At 37.9% G+C, this 20,036-nt stretch overlaps 4 protein-coding genes across 12 annotated transcripts in view; 2 read left to right on the top strand and 2 right to left on the bottom strand.

The window, feature by feature from the left end:
- The window catches only part of LOC134816235 (uncharacterized), a 37,016-nt gene extending 20,709 nt beyond the window's left edge, over window positions 1-16,307 (bottom strand). The window contains exons 1-2 of one of the 3 annotated variants that reach the window (XM_063824979.1): window positions 16,231-16,307; window positions 272-367 (exon numbers count right to left, since the gene is read on the bottom strand). In XM_063824979.1, the coding sequence (XP_063681049.1) occupies window positions 272-307 (36 nt within the window). In that variant the 5' untranslated portion in view covers window positions 308-367; window positions 16,231-16,307. Of the gene's footprint in view, window positions 1-271; window positions 368-2,475; window positions 2,560-16,230 lie in introns of those variants that run through there. The other 2 variants (XM_063824978.1, XM_063824980.1) reach the window with 2 other exon arrangements.
- LOC134816236 (putative RNA-binding protein Luc7-like 1) overlaps window positions 1-20,036 on the top strand; it is a 75,786-nt gene that overhangs the window by 18,491 nt on the left and 37,259 nt on the right. The gene's annotated exons all lie outside the window — the stretch shown is intronic.
- LOC134816565 (cholesterol 24-hydroxylase-like) lies at window positions 10,378-15,143 on the top strand. Its single transcript, XM_063825467.1, has 3 exons — window positions 10,378-11,647; window positions 11,928-12,099; window positions 13,050-15,143. The coding sequence occupies exons 1-3, from the start codon at window positions 10,877-10,879 to the stop codon at window positions 13,364-13,366; spliced, it is 1,260 nt and encodes a 419-aa protein (XP_063681537.1). The 5' UTR covers window positions 10,378-10,876; the 3' UTR covers window positions 13,367-15,143.
- LOC134816241 (uncharacterized) lies at window positions 16,486-19,903 on the bottom strand. Its single transcript, XM_063824997.1, has 7 exons — window positions 19,772-19,903; window positions 19,416-19,531; window positions 19,115-19,215; window positions 18,828-18,948; window positions 18,165-18,288; window positions 17,364-17,486; window positions 16,486-16,865 (listed from the first exon to the last, which is right to left on the bottom strand). Exons 1-7 carry the CDS (start codon window positions 19,896-19,898, stop codon window positions 16,672-16,674), a joined length of 906 nt encoding a protein of 301 aa, XP_063681067.1. The 5' UTR covers window positions 19,899-19,903; the 3' UTR covers window positions 16,486-16,671.

The following is a 20,036-nucleotide window of genomic DNA, read 5'->3' as shown; positions in this document are numbered from 1 at the left end:
AGATATGATCTTTGTAGATAGCAGGACCCTCAATTGTGTCGTTATCACTCATTTGTTTGTAATCGGATCTGTTTATTGATTATCATTAACCAACTACTTTGACGCTGATAATAAACTTCACGTCAGTTTACTACCACTTCTAAACAGAACGATCCACATAAATACAGTAGAACATGCTACCAAAATATCCAAATAAGTAAATTAAATTGACGAAGTAAATATCGAACATGAATACAGAGGTACAATGTATACAAGTTCAATCAGTACTAACCGACTTAGTAAGTACAAAGTTTCTGAAGGAATCCATTGGGCCGGTCCGTGTTCATAGTACAGAGATTTTCTTCCATCAACTTCTTCCTCTCATTTCCTGTAAATAAATGTTATCCATCAAATGAAGCAGAAGAGAATCAAAACATTTAGAACCGTTTTAAATATAAAATTGGTGGGTTCCTATTCTTCTGAATTTTGTACTCGAGGTCTATTATGTGTATATTGTGCTATCACGTGACGGGTTACGACTTACTGTAATTGCTCAATTTAACGTACGGTTCAAGATGACCTGCTCACTGCCCACTGCTCAAACTTCCAAACTGACTTTTAGAATCAATTTCTCCAGAATTCTCCAAAATTCTCAAGAATTCTCCAGAATTTCTCCCTGCTAACCAAAAACCATCTACGAGGGCAGGAGAGCTTATAACTTTTAAGCAAGCGTTCCCCGTGCTCACGTGTTGACTGCTAATACGTGTCGAAAATGTGCAAATTTCCAAAAATAACTGCTTGACTTTCTCGTAAAACGAAATCCTCAAAATAAATGTGTGTGTCTATGATCTCCAAGGTCTACAATTTTGCAACAATCCACCGAGAAGGAAGACAGCAAGGTTTAATAAATCTTACCGGCGAAATCCGATGAAATTGGTACTTACTGAATAGGACACTTACTCTAGTAATTCTACATACATGCTACATGAAGAGGTCTGTTCCATATAGTAGTAATTATAGTCAGTTACTATTCAATAATTCTACAGGTTCTGAATTGAATATAAAAATTCAAATATGCCCGTTTTATGGGTATAACGACAGAATTGTAGTTATTCTGTAGTGCCAGATTTATCAAAACCCGCTACACAAGGTCCCTGTTGAGAACCGGAAAACAAGAGGTCGAAGTCTAAACAATGTCTGGATACAGACCATATCAAGAAAACCGGCGACTGCACTGAAATTAGATTCGTGTGATAACTAATGAAATTTCAGCCTGAAAGTGATACATCGTCTTTCAATGTGTCCACGAACGCCACGAGTCCATGTTATAATTCATTATTCAAGTCATCGGGACTTCATATTTGCTTCCTTTAGGAGCTTTTTGTTGGGTTATGTTGACTTTAGCAACCGTTCACACCTTTATTGTTTTCTCGTTTTGCCTTAGTATCAATATCATATTACATAATATAGATACCGTTACATGATAACAGGTATTATATATTAAATTAATATTGACTCAGTCCGACTCAGTAAATACTAAATTAATTGTAGAGGTTATACTAGATCATGGCTTGTTGTACTAATTCTATTTTATGTTATCTTTATACTTCGGGCTATTATATGGAGTATGGCTATTATATAGAGTTGAAGCCAGTTCACTTTAATGCTGCTTCGATGTGGCAAGCACAGTTTTAATCGCAGTTTCACTGTATTTAAGATATTATGACGGATTATTTTATAAATATGCTCTGCACCTTGACTTAATTAAATTAGGATTCATCATTTGGTAATGCAAATGGTCAGAGACCTTTGGGTTATAGCGTTATCTTAAAGAGTTCAACCACCGATGCTTAGCAAGTTCATACAAGTTGTACAATGACATCATACATTTAACTAATATTATGATATGATCTAATACATATAGTTCTATATAAGTTCTAAAACAACAAGCTAACAGTTAACAATAACTATTTAGACAACTTCACTTATTAGACAACGGCTACACTCGGCATTTTTATTCTTGTTATTTTGACCGTTCTTGCACTGTTGAATCTTTCACGACAACTATCTTACTGCCACTGCGACAGCTAAAACGTGAGAATTCTGAATTTAGGATCAGTCACTCAGATTTTTGGTTCAGCCTAAATAGATTTAGACGCCCGTGAAAAGTGTAAATAAAGCCTAAAATCTAATCAGATAAAAAAGTGTATTAATAAATTCGTAAATGAATCATCTACGGAAGCTGAAGGAGTAAATGAAGCGAAACAGTACGTAATCAGGGAGCGTTGGCACGATACAGGCACCAGATAGCACCAATTCACAATAACACCCCAGGTACTATGATAGATCATTCTCACAAACTACATTACAGATCGTTGTCATTGTGTTATTATACCTAACACTCTCCACATTTTTATCATAGTTCTGCCAGGGTGACCTAGGATCTCAGCTCGCATGCAAATAATTCACGGTAAAACCCACAACAAAGCAACTTACCACAACATTACACACGGTAGGTCCAAATAAAAGTGGTGGTGTACAGAGAGAGCAAGGAAATGTAAGACAAATGTGCAAAAACCGGGTGAAATAATATTTTATCTTTCGTAACATAAGACGGCTGCTGGTGACAGAGGATGTATGCCAACAATTGTGGGAAGGACCAGAAAGTTTTCTGCGGGTAGGAAGTGAAATTTATAGCCGAATCGAACAGGTCTACATAATATTTTTGTATTATGGGAGAATGAATTTACAAGTTGCATAGAGTTTTGAACATGTACGATCTCAAGTAGTTGTGGGCTTGCTTCCATTTTTCTAGATTTTCTCTGATTAGATCATGTGGATTCTAGACACTTTGTCGATATATAATCAATAATTATACTTATAGACAGTCGCGAGTAAGGGGTCTACTAGTTGGGGGGATGGATAGCTGTAGTTACGATAATGTCTTGGTTTTGTAGACAATCACCCATTGAAAGTTTATGCGGTAAGAGTTGATACAAGCCAGTCCTATTTAATAACACTTCGCGTTCTTCCCCAATAATTTGGGGAATTTACATCTTTTTGAGTTCTACATTGTTTATTTCTTCGATTCAGCTTTCTTTGTTTTGTGTAGCTAAGAGATAACAACGTTGGGCTTTTAATCTTTAGCAAAGCTACAAAATAGTAGCGAATCTAACACAAAAGTACTGTAGTATTTTAATTCCTGTGACCCCAGTCATGAATAATGAATGACTACAGATATTATAGTCTTTTTAAATGCTTATCACAACTGCTCAAACGGGTGATGACAAAAGATGGAACTTCAAATCCTTTCACCACAATTCAATTGTGGTCAAGATCAATGAAACAGTTTGGACAATTTTGATCAAAAATAGTCAATGGTAAACACTCAGAAGCCCCTTGCGAAAGGCACAGAGCAATCTCTTTCTTACAGCCACTGAAGCGGCTTGTACAATGTACAGTTTATTGAAATTTGGGAACCAACGTGACGACTGGCGAAGCTTCATAGCCAAAAATTGTATAGCACAAGGTATGGCTAAGACTACTATCTACCGGATTGTGGAGCGAGATGAGCAGGAAGGATCTGTAGCCAGACTCCAGAGCTATACGGTCAGGAAGACGTGCCACTAAAATGACACGTGAAAGAATGGCCAACTTAGACGTTCAGTTGACCACAAGACCGGCATTTCCCAGAGGTCCCTGGCTGCACAATTTGGCTGTACTCAGGGATATATTTCGAGAAAGACCAAAAGATTGAAAATTCGCTGTTTAAAGCGCACCAAAGTGCCCCGATATTTAAAAACCGGCAAAACGTGAAGCAAAAAAAATGCCAAAAAATGTCGAACGTATGCAAAATGTATAATGTATAAAAAAAAAGGTCACCCAACTGAATTTCCACAATGTAGACCCGTATAGGACTTCTTAGGAGTGCTGGCTACACATGTCCGGAACTGGATTGCAGGAGATCAGAAGCTCGGAATCGCAGAACAAGATTTGTCCAAATTTTAACACTGTTTCATTGATTTTGACCACAAACGAATTGATCGACCCAATAAAAGGATTTGAAAAAAGTTCCATTTTTTAGGACACTGAAGACGAAGTTTCACTTCAACCTTTCTTCATACTAGACTGGCCCAGTTTCCAGTAGGCATATAAAACGGAGACACTATTTGTCTTTGGGCCCGGCCCGGGGTGGGCCTAAGTCTTTATGGTAATCTAATTTTCACATGTAGAATTGATTGATATGGGCCGATTGGGCCCTTCTTAGTTCTTACTTCTTTGTCGGATCATTACTTACTTTGCTGTCTACTCTCCATGTTTAATGTTTTGTGTGATATCTATTTGGGTGAGACGGGGTTGAAAGTCGATCTGAAGCCTGTAGAATGTAGATCTCCAGAAGAAGATTAAGTCACCGAAAACTTATGAATATATGAGATCTGAACTAATCGTATGGTTGTGCTGTCCTTCCTTATAATTAGTGTCATATATGTCTAATTGTCTATATTAGATCTATTTTAAACATTTTACTTCCAGCTTTTATTGGGGGGACGATGCACCTTCAAGTCTAATTTCACAACATGTGACAATTTTAGATACATTGTATTAGTAACCTTATGCGAGTTTGACGAGGAGTGTAAGGCATCTTGGGATATTGTCTGCCATATCGACTATTGTTGTGGAGTGCTAAATCAGCACTGCTCATTATATTAAGTATTATTGATTGAGCTACGGATCGTAATCATTATCATATTATTATGATGAAAAATTGCCAACATTTTTCATCATTCACTTCCTTGCAACAAACCGGGTTAAAACCGCAAAAGTGGATGGTTAATGTTATTAATTTTGAACGGGAGATATTTTGGAAAGTAGGACAGTAGATTTATAATTTTCGTTATTCCTTCTGTTATACTTATATTTGGTGAATGGTGGTGGCAACACGAAATCGCCACAAGCCTTTTATTAAAAGTATTGGTCACTTAATAAAGTTAAGGGCTTATCGTATTACTATTGAAGCTTCCGTATGGGGTCGAATAAGTAGCATGCATATTGCATAAACCTGTTTTAAAATTATCTTCGTGGCCCGACAGCCGAAATACTAATAGTCTCATGATTCTGTATCACCATCATTAAAATAACATTTTAAATGTGCTGAGGAGCAAGCATTATGGCCCGACATAAAATTATGGCCTCATACAAAATGAGAAACAAGTAATAACAGGGACGTTCCATTGTTATAGTCTGATGATAAAATTGTCCATCTGCTATTTAGATACTTAGCGATAATAGTGTTAAAATTTAGAGATAGTTATTTTTTTTTCTCGCTCATTTTGGTATTAAGAAACAAGCTTCTATTCATCTTAATTTGCTTTTTATTCGATGATAACATCTTATTGCCACAGTTTATTGGTTGTTATTGCATTCGGCTTGGTTCTATTATCATAACTGTTTCAATCATCACCAACATACTAGTTACCTACTATCACAGCGTACAGCTGTAGGTACTGTAAATATAGTAATAGAAAATCAAATATTAAGTATAACTTTTTATGGTGTCTTAATAGAAGTTATTGATAAGGTGCACCATTTCGCCATGTCAGGTCTCTTATTTCCATTTTAAAATCAAACTCTGGTAAAAAAATGCTGAAATGTCCGAGAAGTAGCCGTGATACTTCTACCCTTGCTCTATGAATAGAATGATCTATGAATAGAATGTTTGAAATTCTTGTTAAATTCCTGGAATACCGTAATGTATTTATAAATAACTTATCTACTTCAAATCACAAATGAAATTTTGAGGCTAGCATATAGAAAATTACCGTTATTATGCCCCCTCATACGATCGTACGTGTAACCATCTTGCTGTTTCAGATATCTTTACTTAGTTTTTTCATACTCCGTGTCCCGTGACTGGTGAAATTTACGAGAAAATCTTGGCGCAAACCCAAACCTTTAAAATAAACGTGGGCGCCGGTTGTGCCCCCATCCTGCCGGCTGTGCCGGGTGCCCCCATCTATCGTTACATCCTAATTACCAGTCTCTCAGTCACACGTACCCCACAACCGTACGAGGGCCATAATTTCCCTATAGACGGTAATTTTCCTATCCTGATTCGAGAAGGGTGACATTTCATTTGATTGAGCTGGGGCATATAAATCATACATGGAATTTAACGACATTTTCGGGAGGCGATTGAATAATTGTGTTGAACTTTTCAAGAAGTTTCAGTTTTTTCCGGTTTGACTTTTTTACGTTGATATTTATTAAGATGTCTTTACTTCTCTGTTTTCAATCCGAGGGCCTGTTAAAAAAAACGTGACTACCAAAGTTCGCTGATTTCGCCATTTTCGGAATAAATAGTGAGGGACCCCCAGCTTTGTTAAGCGTCTGTGCCGTATGTTTGTAGATTTTGCAGTGTCTCCATGATGACATCACGAAGCATGTCTACCAACTCCGTCTATCCTAGTTGATCTCAACTAGAAAACAGCAAGAATCTTCTAGAAACTGCTATTTTTTTACATGTACGTGCTGCATCTTCAGACACTTTCATAGCTGCAGTATATGTCAATTAGCATCTTCCTTCATTCTGGTCCCTGAAAGCCAGCCGACCTGCTTTTAAAGCAGAAACTTTAAAATTATTGTCCACAGTCGTCCTCTGTAATTTAGAACTACCAGTTTCTATATAAGGTCCCCACATACAGATTATTGACTCTGTAATTGACGCAACAAAGCATCGTTGCAGAGACAGAGAGAGAGCGCCACCTCAAGTCAAATTACTTATATGTAGTGACTTAAATTAATGTACCAAATTACGGCATATAAAAATGGAAAAATACAAAAATAAATGCATAATTGAATATTATAGCTGAACTGTAGGCTCTGAAAGTGGCATAGAATGGGTAGTGGTATGGGAGGAGAACTTTATCTGTAAAACTACTCCCCATAAGAATCCATACCAAGACCACCTCACTGTCTCAGTACGTGGGGGCTGTAGGACAACCTGCCAGCTGGTGAACAAACCTTGAAATGGACTAGGTAATTATATGGACCATTGTTTGAGTTTATCTTGGAGGGCCGTGTATGAGGTGGAGCTGGGCCGTATGTGGTGAAGTTTATCTGACCGGCTGCTGGTTTGACAACACGTGCGTACGTCTTTACTCCGTACGTGACCCGAAATTATACAAATACTCGGCTCGCAAGGAGCTCACAGTATTGACTGTTATCGAGTTAGGAGGAGTTTGTGTTATGGTTGATGTGCTGCGACTAGTTATCTCAGAAAGTGCCGGATCTGCAGTAGCTAGCCCCGCTGCTCTCACTGTTCTCACTGCTTGATATTATGCGTGCACGTACGAACTAACTTGTACATTTTCCAGCTCTAGCGACTACACGTACAGATCTGTAAAGTTGTTTTGTTGCTCCAACAGTGCTTGCCTTTTCTCTGAACTGCTCCGGAAGGAGTCGCAGTGTAGTGGACGTATTGAGCGTCGTTTTTCCGGACATTTTAATTCCAGCGAATTGACCCAAAAAAGAACTGACACTGATTAAAATACGGCAGTACGGTCCTCTTCACGGGCTCTTGCACCGTGTTTCATAGCACTATCAAGAGGTTAAGTTAAAACACTACAGGTGACCGCAAATTAAAACTCTAGCTTTCAGTTATTAGTGCAGGGTATCTGTCAAACTTTGACATCTCGCTCAATCGCCCTTACCCATGTTAAACAGATGCCGGGATGGTTTTGTTTTTGGTCCCCCTATTTATGGTAATTTTGTATCTCCAGAAATAGAACGGACAGGATATGTATCCATTTACCAGATCATTGTCCTGTATCCTGTGTTTGCCGTTTCTTTGATGTCTATTGAAATGTAATGGGTCCTCCTGGTGACCCCCTCTCCGGGTCAGGTACATAAGAATACCCGGGGTCGGGTAAACCTTTAACTGCCCCTCTCTCCCCTCTCTATATAAAAAGAATTACTCGTCCTACACTCTGGGGATATTATAACTTGATTAACTTATTATTACTCTGTTTGACTAAATACCACCTGTATGAGGCCCATGATGCTATCATGTACTGTAAGTTCTGTAAACGATACTAGTCGCACAAGCTGTGTAAACTGTAAACTGTTAAATAATGACTGTAAACTGTGAGTTGTAAAACAACAACCAGAACTAACAAGATCTAATGGCCGTTATTTGGAGTTAAACCGACTTTAATTTTGCAAAAATGTTTGGCTTGGATCCAATTTCCGCTGAGTAAGAGTATAATGTTATTGTTAGTTTTCTAAACGTTGTGATAAGCAAATATTACAAGTACATATCTGAAAGCTGGGTAGTAAGCAACAACTATTGCAATTGGTCGCCTGTCGAAAAACTATAAATACAATCGAACCTCTAGTCTATATACCGTCCCTCTCTTTACAGTGTACATCCTCTTTCCCCCAACCTTGTAGTTAAATAGCTCGTGTTGTGCTAGAAATGTGATTTATAGTGCCTCATACCGAATTTGGTGGTGTATATGAGATGGAGGATGAAGGTATATGAGACGCTTGAAAAGTTATTTAATAACGCTACAGAGACTAGGATCATGTGAAATCATCTATACCGGGTTTTGTTTCTATGCCGTGTACTTTACGTTTCCACCGAGAGGCCTTGTATTTTATAGGGGTTTGACTGCAGTGGAAATTTTCGTTACATCGGCCACTCGGCCAGTTCACTTTGCACATTTATTAGTCAACAACATGTATCATGCATTACTACATAGCTGTTTTCAGCCTTTAGATCGAAACTATTTGATAGTTCTTATGGACCGTTCACATCTTATGTAATCACGTTTTAGCCATCCTTTCTCCGTGATCACTTTTACACAAAGCTACCTTTAAGGAATAGCAATGTTGCAATAGTGTCGAAGCCACTCCCGCCCCCGCCCCTCCTGAGTGACAACGTGACATGTGCTCACTCCTTTATTTAGCTCCATCTTACGTTCAGTTACCGTACGAAATAGCGCGCCTTTAGCAAGCATTATTTCTCTTCACATTTTACATCGACGATTTATCAATATGTAGAAGTTTAGATCATTCATATCTCGATATGGGACGTGTAACGAGTAATGGATCCCACGATCTTTAACATTTTACAAGTCTTTTTCAATTATACATATTTTAAAAATTACATATTATATTCGATGATTATGTCATCCCTCCAAAGCCTTTCTGTCGACCTTGCAGTCTAAGTTTTCAATCGCATTGATGCCACATGATATCAGAGTTAAGTATATACCTTCCTAGTTCTAAAGGGGCTTCTGATACGATTACCATGCTTAAAGGAAACCTGACCCTATCATAGTTGGGGGAAGGGACTGGGTGTGTGGGATATTTATACTGGGCGGGGCTGATTTGCAATTGAGGCTCCATCCGCTTTGTTAAAAGTGTATCAATTATAGGGTGAAAATTTGAAATATAGAATAAACCTGAACGTAATTTTATCTCAAACATACCGATTGAGTAAAACAATCCGGTTTTTAAATTAATTCTACCGTACGTGGCTTTTTTAAATGTTTTTGACAGTGGTTGGAAGAGAGAGACAGTAATCGGTCTGACATATTATCTGTAGTTTAATTAACTAATGTGGCATCACGTAGTGTGACAGGTCGCCTTGCTGCCTCTATAGTCTATTCTGGAAGGAATTTACGGAAAAATTTACCACATCTAAGCCATTCCCATATTATTTTCAGCGATTGAATTCGTGATCTGAAATGCAATAATTTTCCGGCTCTATCCGAATCTTCAGCCTTAAAAGAACTCATAATTGCAATTTGCGTGCTTTTACCGATGTCAAACTGATTTTATTATTATTATTATCTGCGTACAAGACAGTTTTTTAAGATTTACCTCCCTTTGCAAGTAGAATAAAGTCTCGCTTGACTCTTCATATGTTCAGTGTTATTTCATTTTTACAAACATACATACATAGCGAGATCTCCATCCTAGAGGATTAGTCTGCCTTCAATGTGTCACCCTTTTGTTATGTATATGTACTGTTTCTGTAGGCTAGATGTCTTCATCTCTTTTTATTGGTAGCCATGCTTTTTCTATGAACATATCATCAAAATGTACAGACCATTTCCAAGACTCGGATTTCCAATCACGTCATGCTTGGATTTCCAAATCCATCCTTGTGTTTCCATTTTCCAATTTAAGTTGATGTAACGGAAGCCTTGCAGAAAACATGGACGTGATTGGAGTCAAAAAGATATAAGAGCAGATATATCGCCGGTACTTTCCAAGAAATGGACAGATAATTCATATTAATGAGTACTTAGAACCACCGGGCTGCACTGGGTACCTCCAAACAATATTTATCATTCATATCCTCGCACTCCAAAGATTCTATTACACACATGGACTTGTTTGTGAATTTCTTTGTAAAAACCGTCCGAACTTCTGAATTAGTCAGTACGTCAGATTACACAGCATTTTTATAAGCCGTTTTCGTTTTGTCTTTATAAGAATGGTAATCAGTAATTTAGAGTCGCACTCAAAATCTTATTTGAATTATTCGTTGTTGTAATTGTATATCCCCTAGGTGACAATAGGATGAGAAGTCAAGAAGACCATGATGCTAGCAACGTTTGTGAAAGTCTGTAATGCTAGATAAAATACTTTTGGTCGGTCTCCTAGTCTTGTGCATATTGCTTTTGGTCTACATTTGGTTCAACATAACCCTCTACTTCAAAAGGAAACAATATGAGCGAATAGCCAGACCTGAGTTACAAGCAGGACCACTGTGGTTCATAGGACATGCTCTACCCCTCGCCATAGGATTGGTCCAGAAACCTGTTTCACAGATGTCATCAACGAAATCAGCAAGGAGTTGGGAGAGGAAAACTATGTGCTCTTCATCATGAACATCAACTTTCTGGTCATATTGAACCAAGACATACCAGCAAAAATACTGATGAACCACAGGATTTTCCTCAAGATGGGAGGAAAGAAGGACAATATAGCGTTTATCAACGGTAACAGGGTGTTCGGGGAGCGAGGTCTGGTGACTGAGATCGGGTCTGATATCTGGTATCACAAAAGAAGAGTCATGGACGCAGCCTTCCACAAGAACTCGCTAAGGGACCTACACGGACAAATGAATGATATTGCGAAGAAACTGTCGTTGTATCTGGAAGAGGCGAAACAGCAGGAAAACCTGGACATCTACCCGGTTTTGATCAAAGTCGCTTTGGAGGCAATCTGCAGATGTGGATTCAACCTCAATGATGACATCATATTTTCTAAAGACGTACTGCTGACCGACGCGTTCAAACACATATTTTATGCTACCCAACTCCAGTTCCAGTGCTGCCTGAAGTTCGCGCTACCATGGTGCTTCAGAAAAGAGAAAGATGCTCTCAAGAAGCATATTGACATGATCAGATCCTCCCTAAGAAAGCATCTTAAAGCTAAAATAGAATCCGACAAGAAAAATACTGATAACACCAAAGATATGCTCCACTACATCATTAAAGGGAACTCCTACCAAGATAAGCTGGATATTGAAGACGTTGTGGACGACTTCTTCGTGTTCGTGGTGGCAGGGACAGAAACCTCGGCTATAGTCATGGCACTTGTTTTATGGTACTTGATGAAAAACCCGGAAATATCTGCCAAAGTTCAAGCTGAGGTAAGCATTTAGTTTCAACTTCTGAGTGGTATCAGTTGTACAGACGGTACAGGTGACAGAACCATCACCACTTCTAGCCACAACTTAACATTAATGAACTCCGACAAATCAAAACTTTCCAATACACCTAATCCCTAACTATTGCCAACTGTAGGTTTAGCTTCAAGAACGATTCGATATTCTAACATATAATGACCACCTAGTTACCACTAGTAACCACTAGTTACCACCTAGTAACCACTAGTTACCACTAGTTACCACTAGTAACCACCCTCATCAGGTGGAAGAAGCGTTTGGTGACGGTGACAGCATCTCATTCGATGACATCAACAAACTACCGTTCTTAGAACAGTGTATCAAGGAGACGATGAGAATACACCCACCCGCTCAAGCTACCCTGAGAGTGAATTGGAACGAGGCCGCTACAGTCAACGGGTTGTACATACCCAAAGGTTTGTGTACATTTTACTTTTAGTACCTCTTATAATGGAAGACAGAAGTTCTCAGAGGACTTCATTTGACCAGATATTTAACATTTGTGCAGCAGTATTTGTCCGTTTAACACTAGTCTCTACCAACTAATCTGTCAACTCTCCTCCTCTGACTCCTTAATTCTTGGCGAGTGGAAAGTTCTTAAAATTTTGTAATATACTGGAGAGGGTATAAGTAAGAGGAACTTCAACTACCGGCTTATTCTAACAATTTTACTAGTTTTGTGGTCCTAATCTAATTGTAAACGGGGGCAGTTTTTCAACTGACGATCTGGGCGATTATACCTAGAAGATTAGTTTTACCATTCAAACTATGTTATTGTTTCTGGGTGCCTAAAAATTACTGAGGACACCGTTAACTTTAATATTTAATGGTGTGATCACATGTAATAGGCCTATCTGGTCGTATATTATGCCACGTACGGTGGAAACTCGACGGCAAACTCTGCACTAACATGTCATATTAAGCTAAGCTACAAGCAGCATGTCTTCAAAAATATAACATCTTGTTCCTATTCAAAGTATTTAGTCCGTCACGTACAATAAACAGAAATCTATTAGGAGACATGATTTCATCAGCAGGTAGCTGGTAGGCATTAAAAAGGAAAGGACGGCAAACTATGTGAGAGCTTTGGTCAAACAATGATGAATTCAAGAACCATTTCTATCTAAAGTTTTAAATGTTTAGAAAATGCACCGATTTTAAAACAGATAATAAAAAGTACCTATGAGTTTTGCGATATATTCCCGACGTCGCAAAAATAGCGAAATCTAAATGTTACTAGAGTTCAATAGTCCAAAATTAAGTTTTCAAGGCTTAGGAGGTTGAATGTGATGATTATTGATTAAAGCATAAAAGCCAGTCAAAAAGTCAAAATTTATTAACTTAAATAACAATCTTTGTTTTGCAGAGGCCCACATCATGATGAGCGAAGAAATCGTACAACGAAGAGCCGACATTTGGCCTGATCCCATGAAATTCGACCCCGACAGATTTAGCCCGGACGCCCCACGAATAAAACCCTTCACCTATATGCCATTTATGGCTGGCCCCCGGTCGTGTATCGGAAAACACTTCGCCATGCTCGAAATGAAGGTGATGATTAGCAGAATATTCAAAGATTTCACTCTCGTAGATCCTAGACCTGAGATGCAGGAGATTGCTATGAAAACTGTGGTAACCTCAAAGCCTAAGGATGGTGTCTACATAGGATTTAAGAAAAGATAAAAACAAGCTGGTGCTTTCGAAATGAACTTTACTAAAGCACAGATACACTGGTTACCACTGGTTACCACTGGTGCACTATAGCTGATACATTTGCACGAACTGAACGACTGAAAGACTATATATATAGGATAGCGAGGCAAGAAGGTATCTATACTTGATATTTATCATTTCTCATCTTAGCGAAGAGAGTCCGGCCTCTGAGGGCCGTCCACTTGCCTCGCTTCAAGGATTCGCTCACTAGAGTCAGAACTGAATAACATATTAAGTCGTTGTATCGTAAACAATTTGTATCGTGATTGTACTATAGGGTTATATAACTTATAAACTGTCATTTTCAAACGCCACAGTCATAAGATCAGGAGGAACACTGAAATTAATTAAGAGTATTCTTCAATGAAGAATACTATAGTCCAGCAGTGTAAATAGTTCCTTCCATGAAGTAAAACTTTACAGATCAACATAGACTCATTTACGCTGCTGGATTTTTTTCTACCATTCTATTAGGAGTTATCTATCGTAATACATGCTGCAAAGTCAAATGTGCTGTGCACATTGATATTAAGGGATCAACCACATATTACGTGAGCAAAGTTAGGGAGGGAGTTTGGAAAAGCTTGTATTTTCTAAACAATTGCCCTTGTTTAAAGTGGTTTACGGAGGGGAACCAAGGGGTGGGGTCTGAATTGGGGCCGAGATCAGGCTTACGTAATATGTGAACTTTCCTTAGGTATTCCATGGACTACAAACAAAATATTTCATCAAAGAATCAGAATATCGCGAGATAAGTTTACTTTAAGTATACTATTTTTCAAATTTTGATGTGTATTTTAGATCAGTGAACTCTACTGGTCATCATAAAGAAGTTCGTATGATTTGGGGGTTCAGCCAAAACCCCTACTTTTAGAATTGATATAATATGCATTGTTACATTCTATAGCAAAAAAATAGATGTTCATTCAAACTGATCATCCTTAACTCGGACAACCGTTGCTGTGGAACATATAAATGAGGAGGGAATTTTCAAAAGGGTTTAGGTAAGACATCTTAATATGTAGACTCATCTTTCATCATATTATTAAGTAACCCAATGGTGGCAATAAGTTGGTCGAAAGAAAAGTTCAACAATATCATTCCTTAATAAAGTTCTCGAACTAATTCTACCTCGACATAAATATCTGATTTGATGAAAACTTTTCTTTGAAGTCTGCAAATACCCATTACAGTATGAGAGTACGTTAGGTTGAACTGCAAATCTTATAATCTGAGCCGGAAACTTGTGTGAAGTCACATAAAGGGTCACGTATTTGTTATCATTCAGTAATTTTGTTAACTTTTAATCCCATCCGTCTTATATCGTTCTAAACCGGTTAAATTTCAAGGTCACAATTGAGTAATTTTTATTCGAATAATTACAATTCTTTAGTATGTAATTAAAATTCTTGCTGTTTTTAAGATTTCATCGCTGATATATAATAGTAAAGAAAATCCCTTAAATACTGCGTGTTATTTTATGATGTTGATTAATTTGGCACACCCAAGTCGGGTATGAGGCTCATGCTCAACTTGGTGAGAACGCTAACTCATTGTGTTCGATGTGTTAGCTTTTCACGCCCACTTTAAGTTATTGGAAATTCGCCCAAGGAAAATAGACGTATTTTATAACGTAGAAAGAAAAAAGATTGTCTAAATCGTTTTTACTCTTTATTTGTCCTGGATGGTGAGTATTTATTTCCTGTTTCCTGAACTATAGTATATTAATCACATTCGATTTGTTGTTAACATAAAAAATGCTAGAATATGTGTTTCATTGTTTCAGAGTAATATTGCCAGGGGGGGGGGGGGGGGGGGGGGGGGGGGGGGGGGGGCTGGGGGTACAGCTTGTTCCAAGAAATGTTACTTAAGAACATATTATTAGACTCTTGATTTATTAATCGCAAGTGTATTTGTAATATGTACCAACGAATATGCGTGGAGATATAATGAGCCAAACTTAATCTTAAAGCAGTCCACACTCCACAGTCTCCAGACAGAGTTCGTATCACAAATAATTAGTTCGAAAGACCAATATTGGGACCGTTAGAATCTGTTTCTTCTTATGTCGCTTTATTGAAAGTTATAAATTTAACTGAACCGTCAATGGTACGGAGAGAAATGTAATTTGAATAAAAGCTCAGTCATGTCAACTGTCAGACCTTCAGATTACCTAATCGCAGTTATCTAATTTAGAGCTGTTTAATTCTTTCGAAACTGAACATAACAATACTACGCTGACATATTCAGCATACACCTCTGTAGTAGCCTGATCTCCCGCCGGATAATATACACACGTTTTGCAGTAATCTCTTATCACGTGACAAAATGTGATACAACGTCGCTTGGTTATTATTTCACAATTTAAATTTTGTAAAATCTACCAGTCGCCACGCAAGACCGTACGTGCAATGTAGTGCGGGTGATTGGTTGTATAGCTAAATGTCAACGCGCGTTACAGTATTGTTTGTTTGGAATTGCACCGCAATCGCCCCATACAAAAAATGTCACCCTGTGCCATATTGTTGCGCCGGGTGCGGGATACCCGATCAAGTTTAATGTGACCCAGAAAAAAGTCATGTTTCGTGTAGAAATTTTGCTAAATTTAATGTCAGTAACTAAATGCAACCTTTTGAAATCTTGGAAGCCTTTGGAATATAGTGATTTGGGTCTGAACTTTAGTTTTTGGTTTGTTTGGTCTGAATGAGTCAATGGTACGTGATTAAACTTTAAAGCTCAGTTGGATTGTTGATGATCAAATATCTTATCACGCATTAAAATAACCTAAATCCTATCTAAAACGAAACCCAAGCAAATTAATAATTAACACTTACGTAGCCGGGGGAGAAGCCCAGGGGAGTGTCAGTGCCACAGAAGTGTCAATTATAATTAACCATCCTAAGTAAAGTAAGTAAGTTACAAATTGCTAGCTTGAGTAGGGTACTAACGTAATGTGTTAAGTATGTATCACCCGTGATTACGGAAGACCTTTCCAAATGTAAAATACAGGTTTGATCAAATTTAGTATCATCGCCCAAAAGATGCGACATCAAAGTTGACAGCAACGTTAAAAATAAGAATACTATGCATATGGTGAGTCCTCAAAATCAATAATTTATAAAATTGTGCAAAATATAACATTGTAGTCGACAGCTGGTATCCCAATGAAAAATGATCCATAAACAATATTAACAGAACGAAACGGCATTATAAAGTCATAAATAACTCTCTCATGTTATTATTTAACTATAACAATTTGTTAATTAATAATTAACTCAAGGGGTGTAACTATTTTGGGAATTCTGTAACTTATCGGGTACTTCATTTTGCCACAAACTGTTTCTCATGGCAACCCATGGGTTCAAATCTGCCTGTACCACTCGCGGGACATATAGCGGTATATTGGCGTTCTTAAAGCGGTTTTTAGTTGATACGTACACAAGCTGTGCGGCAGCTTTCACTATCCATTCTGAAAATATGTATATTAATTATAAATGAGTGAGCTGGACCGGATGAAATAGTGTACATAACGTCCAATATTTGGTAGTATCCCAAGTAGCCCGACATGTTCCCAGGTTTGTTAGGGTTAGGGTTAGGGTCGGGGTTAGGGCTAGGGTTAAGGTTAAGGTTAACCCTAACCTTAATCCTAACCCTAACCCTATTAGAAAACACCTGTTCGGGAACACATGTCGCGCTACTTGGATACTGCCCAATATTTCTGGGGGTAGACCAAAACCAAAACCAAAATACCAAATACTGATTAATTACCATGAATACCGTTACCCCTTGCAATGATTCACTGCGAATTGCCCTACAGCCTTCAGATTGGAATAAACATTATTCACCAATTTCGAATCGAGAGTAGGTGGATAGGGTCGAAAATCAGGATTTCGAAGGGAATAAACTATAAAGGAATCGCGCGGAAACAATATGAAAGATAACGCAGATTAAAAGATAAAGAATTTACCAGTGTTCATCATGATTTCTCCCAGTTCCTCGTAAGAGGGTTCACCGTCTTCATCCGAGTCACGTGTTACAAAATCCCGCTCGTTCGTGAGAAGTGTTATCTGTTCTGATAGCGTCCGTATACCTGCCAATGTATATAAAATACCCTCCATGAGTTATATTGTTTAACACCAGGAAATAACACAATTTCAGGAAAACAACATCAGGAAATAACCCACTCCCAGGAAAACTAATAATAGCACCAATTCCAGGAGATGACCTGGCTCGGAAGTCCCTTGTCTGCCCACCGAAGTACCACAACCGAAGTGGGTTTGCTCTGAGACAGGTAGTGACAGCTTCAAGACTCCAGAGGTCTGTTGCATTGATATTTATTATTTTATGATTTCGTATATACTTTGGGAGTCCTGGAATGCAGCTAGCAGGAGTTGCATTCTGTGGGCACGGCGAGAAGGCCTCCATCTTTATCGTAAGAGGCCAGAAACCGTTGACCAGAACAGAGAGAGAGAGAGAGAGAGTTATATTGTATACATTGTATACCTTATAACTCATGGAGGGTATCTTAATTTGCTTTAAATTTGTGGAAAGCAGATTTAATTCTGTCAAAATTCTAAAAATTTCATAAAACTGTCAATGGTTAGGCCGCAGACATCAGCTTCTTAAACGATTTTGTTGCGGAGGGTAAACTCTGTCAAATTTATCCAACTAAAGGGTGGGCCAAAAGTCAGTACCCATACGTTGGCCTTTATAGCTCTTTTAAATAAAGTATTTAAATACTTCTTTCTGGTATCTATTATCTAACAACCTAGTGTTTGAGTAGCCCAGGGCCGGGGAGACAAATCAACGAACACATTTTCAATATCCTTCATCCATATCTTCTGACCAATAGGAAATCCTCGTCTGGAGTTCAACTGCATCAAATCTTTATTCTGAGATAGAGTTCATGGTCAAAAGAAAATAATTAAAGCAGATAACGACCTTAAAAAAAGTCGGATGTCAATATACTACTATAATGTATAGGTGTTAATTAACAATAAACGACATATGACCATAATATCAAACGTCCGATAAAAATGTAAACAGAAATAAGTTATTTAGGATTATTGATTGTATTAAATCAGAGGGCACATTATCTCGCCAACCATATAATTAAGATAAGCCATATAATTAAGATAAGGAGAGTGCACAACAGGCTAGATTATCTCTAACCCAGAGGCACGGAAATTGTGCACATTATCAATGCTACAAAACATGTGTCATACGTTATGACGCATGTCAAGTCGATAACTTGGACTTCAGCCAAAGTAGGTCATAAATTATCTAACCCTGTTCAGGTGAGATCATCCCATGTTAAATTAACTTTATAGCATATAATCATTAATATCATAACAAAAAGGTGTCGACTGTACGAGCAGTAGGAATTTGATTTTTCAAGGTAAACTAATAAAGGGTCAGTAAATGTGGTTACCTGGTCGTTCTGTTGTAAAACTATGTCGTCATTTGAGAAGATAGTAAAGGAAGGTTCCAGAACGTAGCCATAGTTCCAATCTTCCGACCCGATACTATCAACCTCACCCGAACTTATGTTCCTACAAAGTAATGGTATTAAATTTACATGTCGATACTAAGATTAGTTTTCGTTTGTTGTAAGTTTTATTATCGTCAACTTAGGCGTTTTTGCATTACAGTTTAAAGTTTTATCGTTATATTATATATCTTCATGACAAACAAATTTAACAACAATCGTGAGTTTACCTGCATTCCAAACTATCAACTAAAAGGTTTGTCAATATTTTAATCTCCGAGTCAGAACACGCAGCATCCAAAATAACTTTCGGCTCAAAGTTCTCGCCAATCTGAAACGATTTGATGAGTGTCAAGTCATGATATCCAAAATGGTATATCATAGAATCTAACCTAGTCACTGCGTGTGACTTAACAGGAATTATTTAAGACGTGGCTCAAGAAACTCAAGAAAAATTAAAGAATATCGAGCTACGAATAAAAATCTAACAAAGAGAAAAACAAAAGAGAAAAACAAAAGACGATTACTGACCTTCATGACGATATTCCGTATGAGAGTAGGATCGTGATCGTAGTACTGTCCGGTTACGTGGTAGTAGTGCCCCTTACCTGCTGACTGCAAACCAGGAACTACATTTCCTCCCACTTCTGAGGAAACAGGGGTGTGGTCAGACAGTTCTACTGAGCTGTACAGAAGACAACGCGTGCATTATATCTACTGATCTCACTGTTTCTAAGCGTCGTTGAGTGACAGAATTGCTCGAGCAGCTTTTGAGTTTTGGCATGTGATATATAGCTGTTAAACCTATGACACGTAGAATTCCAACAGGTTTTTACTGCTTTTCAAAACTAAATTGTGAGAAGAAAACAATCAATTAACCGTCTAACCTGAAAATAAGGGTAAAGGAGTGAATCTCGCATCAGGTCCCCTCTTTACAAACGACAGATCTGATAGTTGGTTACAAATTAGACTGCCTAGTCTGGTACATCTTCGTTTTACAATTCTACAGAGCATGGCTGGTACCTTGGTAATAAAGAGGGTTACTTTTACTTTTTGTAAACAGATAATAGATTTTAAAATGTGTGTTAATGTACACACAGAATGAAGGTTTGAGTAGATAAGAAATTACAGCAGCCAATTAGTTATCATCTG

This window comes from Bolinopsis microptera, chromosome 6 (genome assembly GCF_026151205.1).
Source record: "Bolinopsis microptera isolate Bmic1 chromosome 6, MBARI_Bmic_1.0, whole genome shotgun sequence".
Lineage (NCBI taxonomy): Eukaryota > Metazoa > Ctenophora > Tentaculata > Lobata > Bolinopsidae > Bolinopsis > Bolinopsis microptera.
Note: the sequence above shows the minus strand (reverse complement) of the source record. Positions and strands in the feature narration are given on the sequence as shown.

Coding starts and splice junctions, on each gene's coding strand:
- LOC134816565 (XM_063825467.1), top strand. CDS start 10,877: ATGAACATCAACTTTCTGGTCATATTGAACCAAGACATACCAGCAAAA. Junction 11,648..11,927: donor CTGCCAAAGTTCAAGCTGAG/GTAAGCATTTAG, acceptor CACCCTCATCAG/GTGGAAGAAGCGTTTGGTGA. Junction 12,100..13,049: donor CGGGTTGTACATACCCAAAG/GTTTGTGTACAT, acceptor TTTGTTTTGCAG/AGGCCCACATCATGATGAGC.
- LOC134816241 (XM_063824997.1), bottom strand. CDS start 19,898: ATGCTCTGTAGAATTGTAAAACGAAGATGTACCAGACTAGGCAGTCTA. Junction 17,487..18,164: donor CTGGGCTACTCAAACACTAG/GTTGTTAGATAA, acceptor ATACATTGGCAG/GTATACGGACGCTATCAGAA. Junction 16,866..17,363: donor AGAAATCATGATGAACACTG/GTAAATTCTTTA, acceptor ACATATTTTCAG/AATGGATAGTGAAAGCTGCC.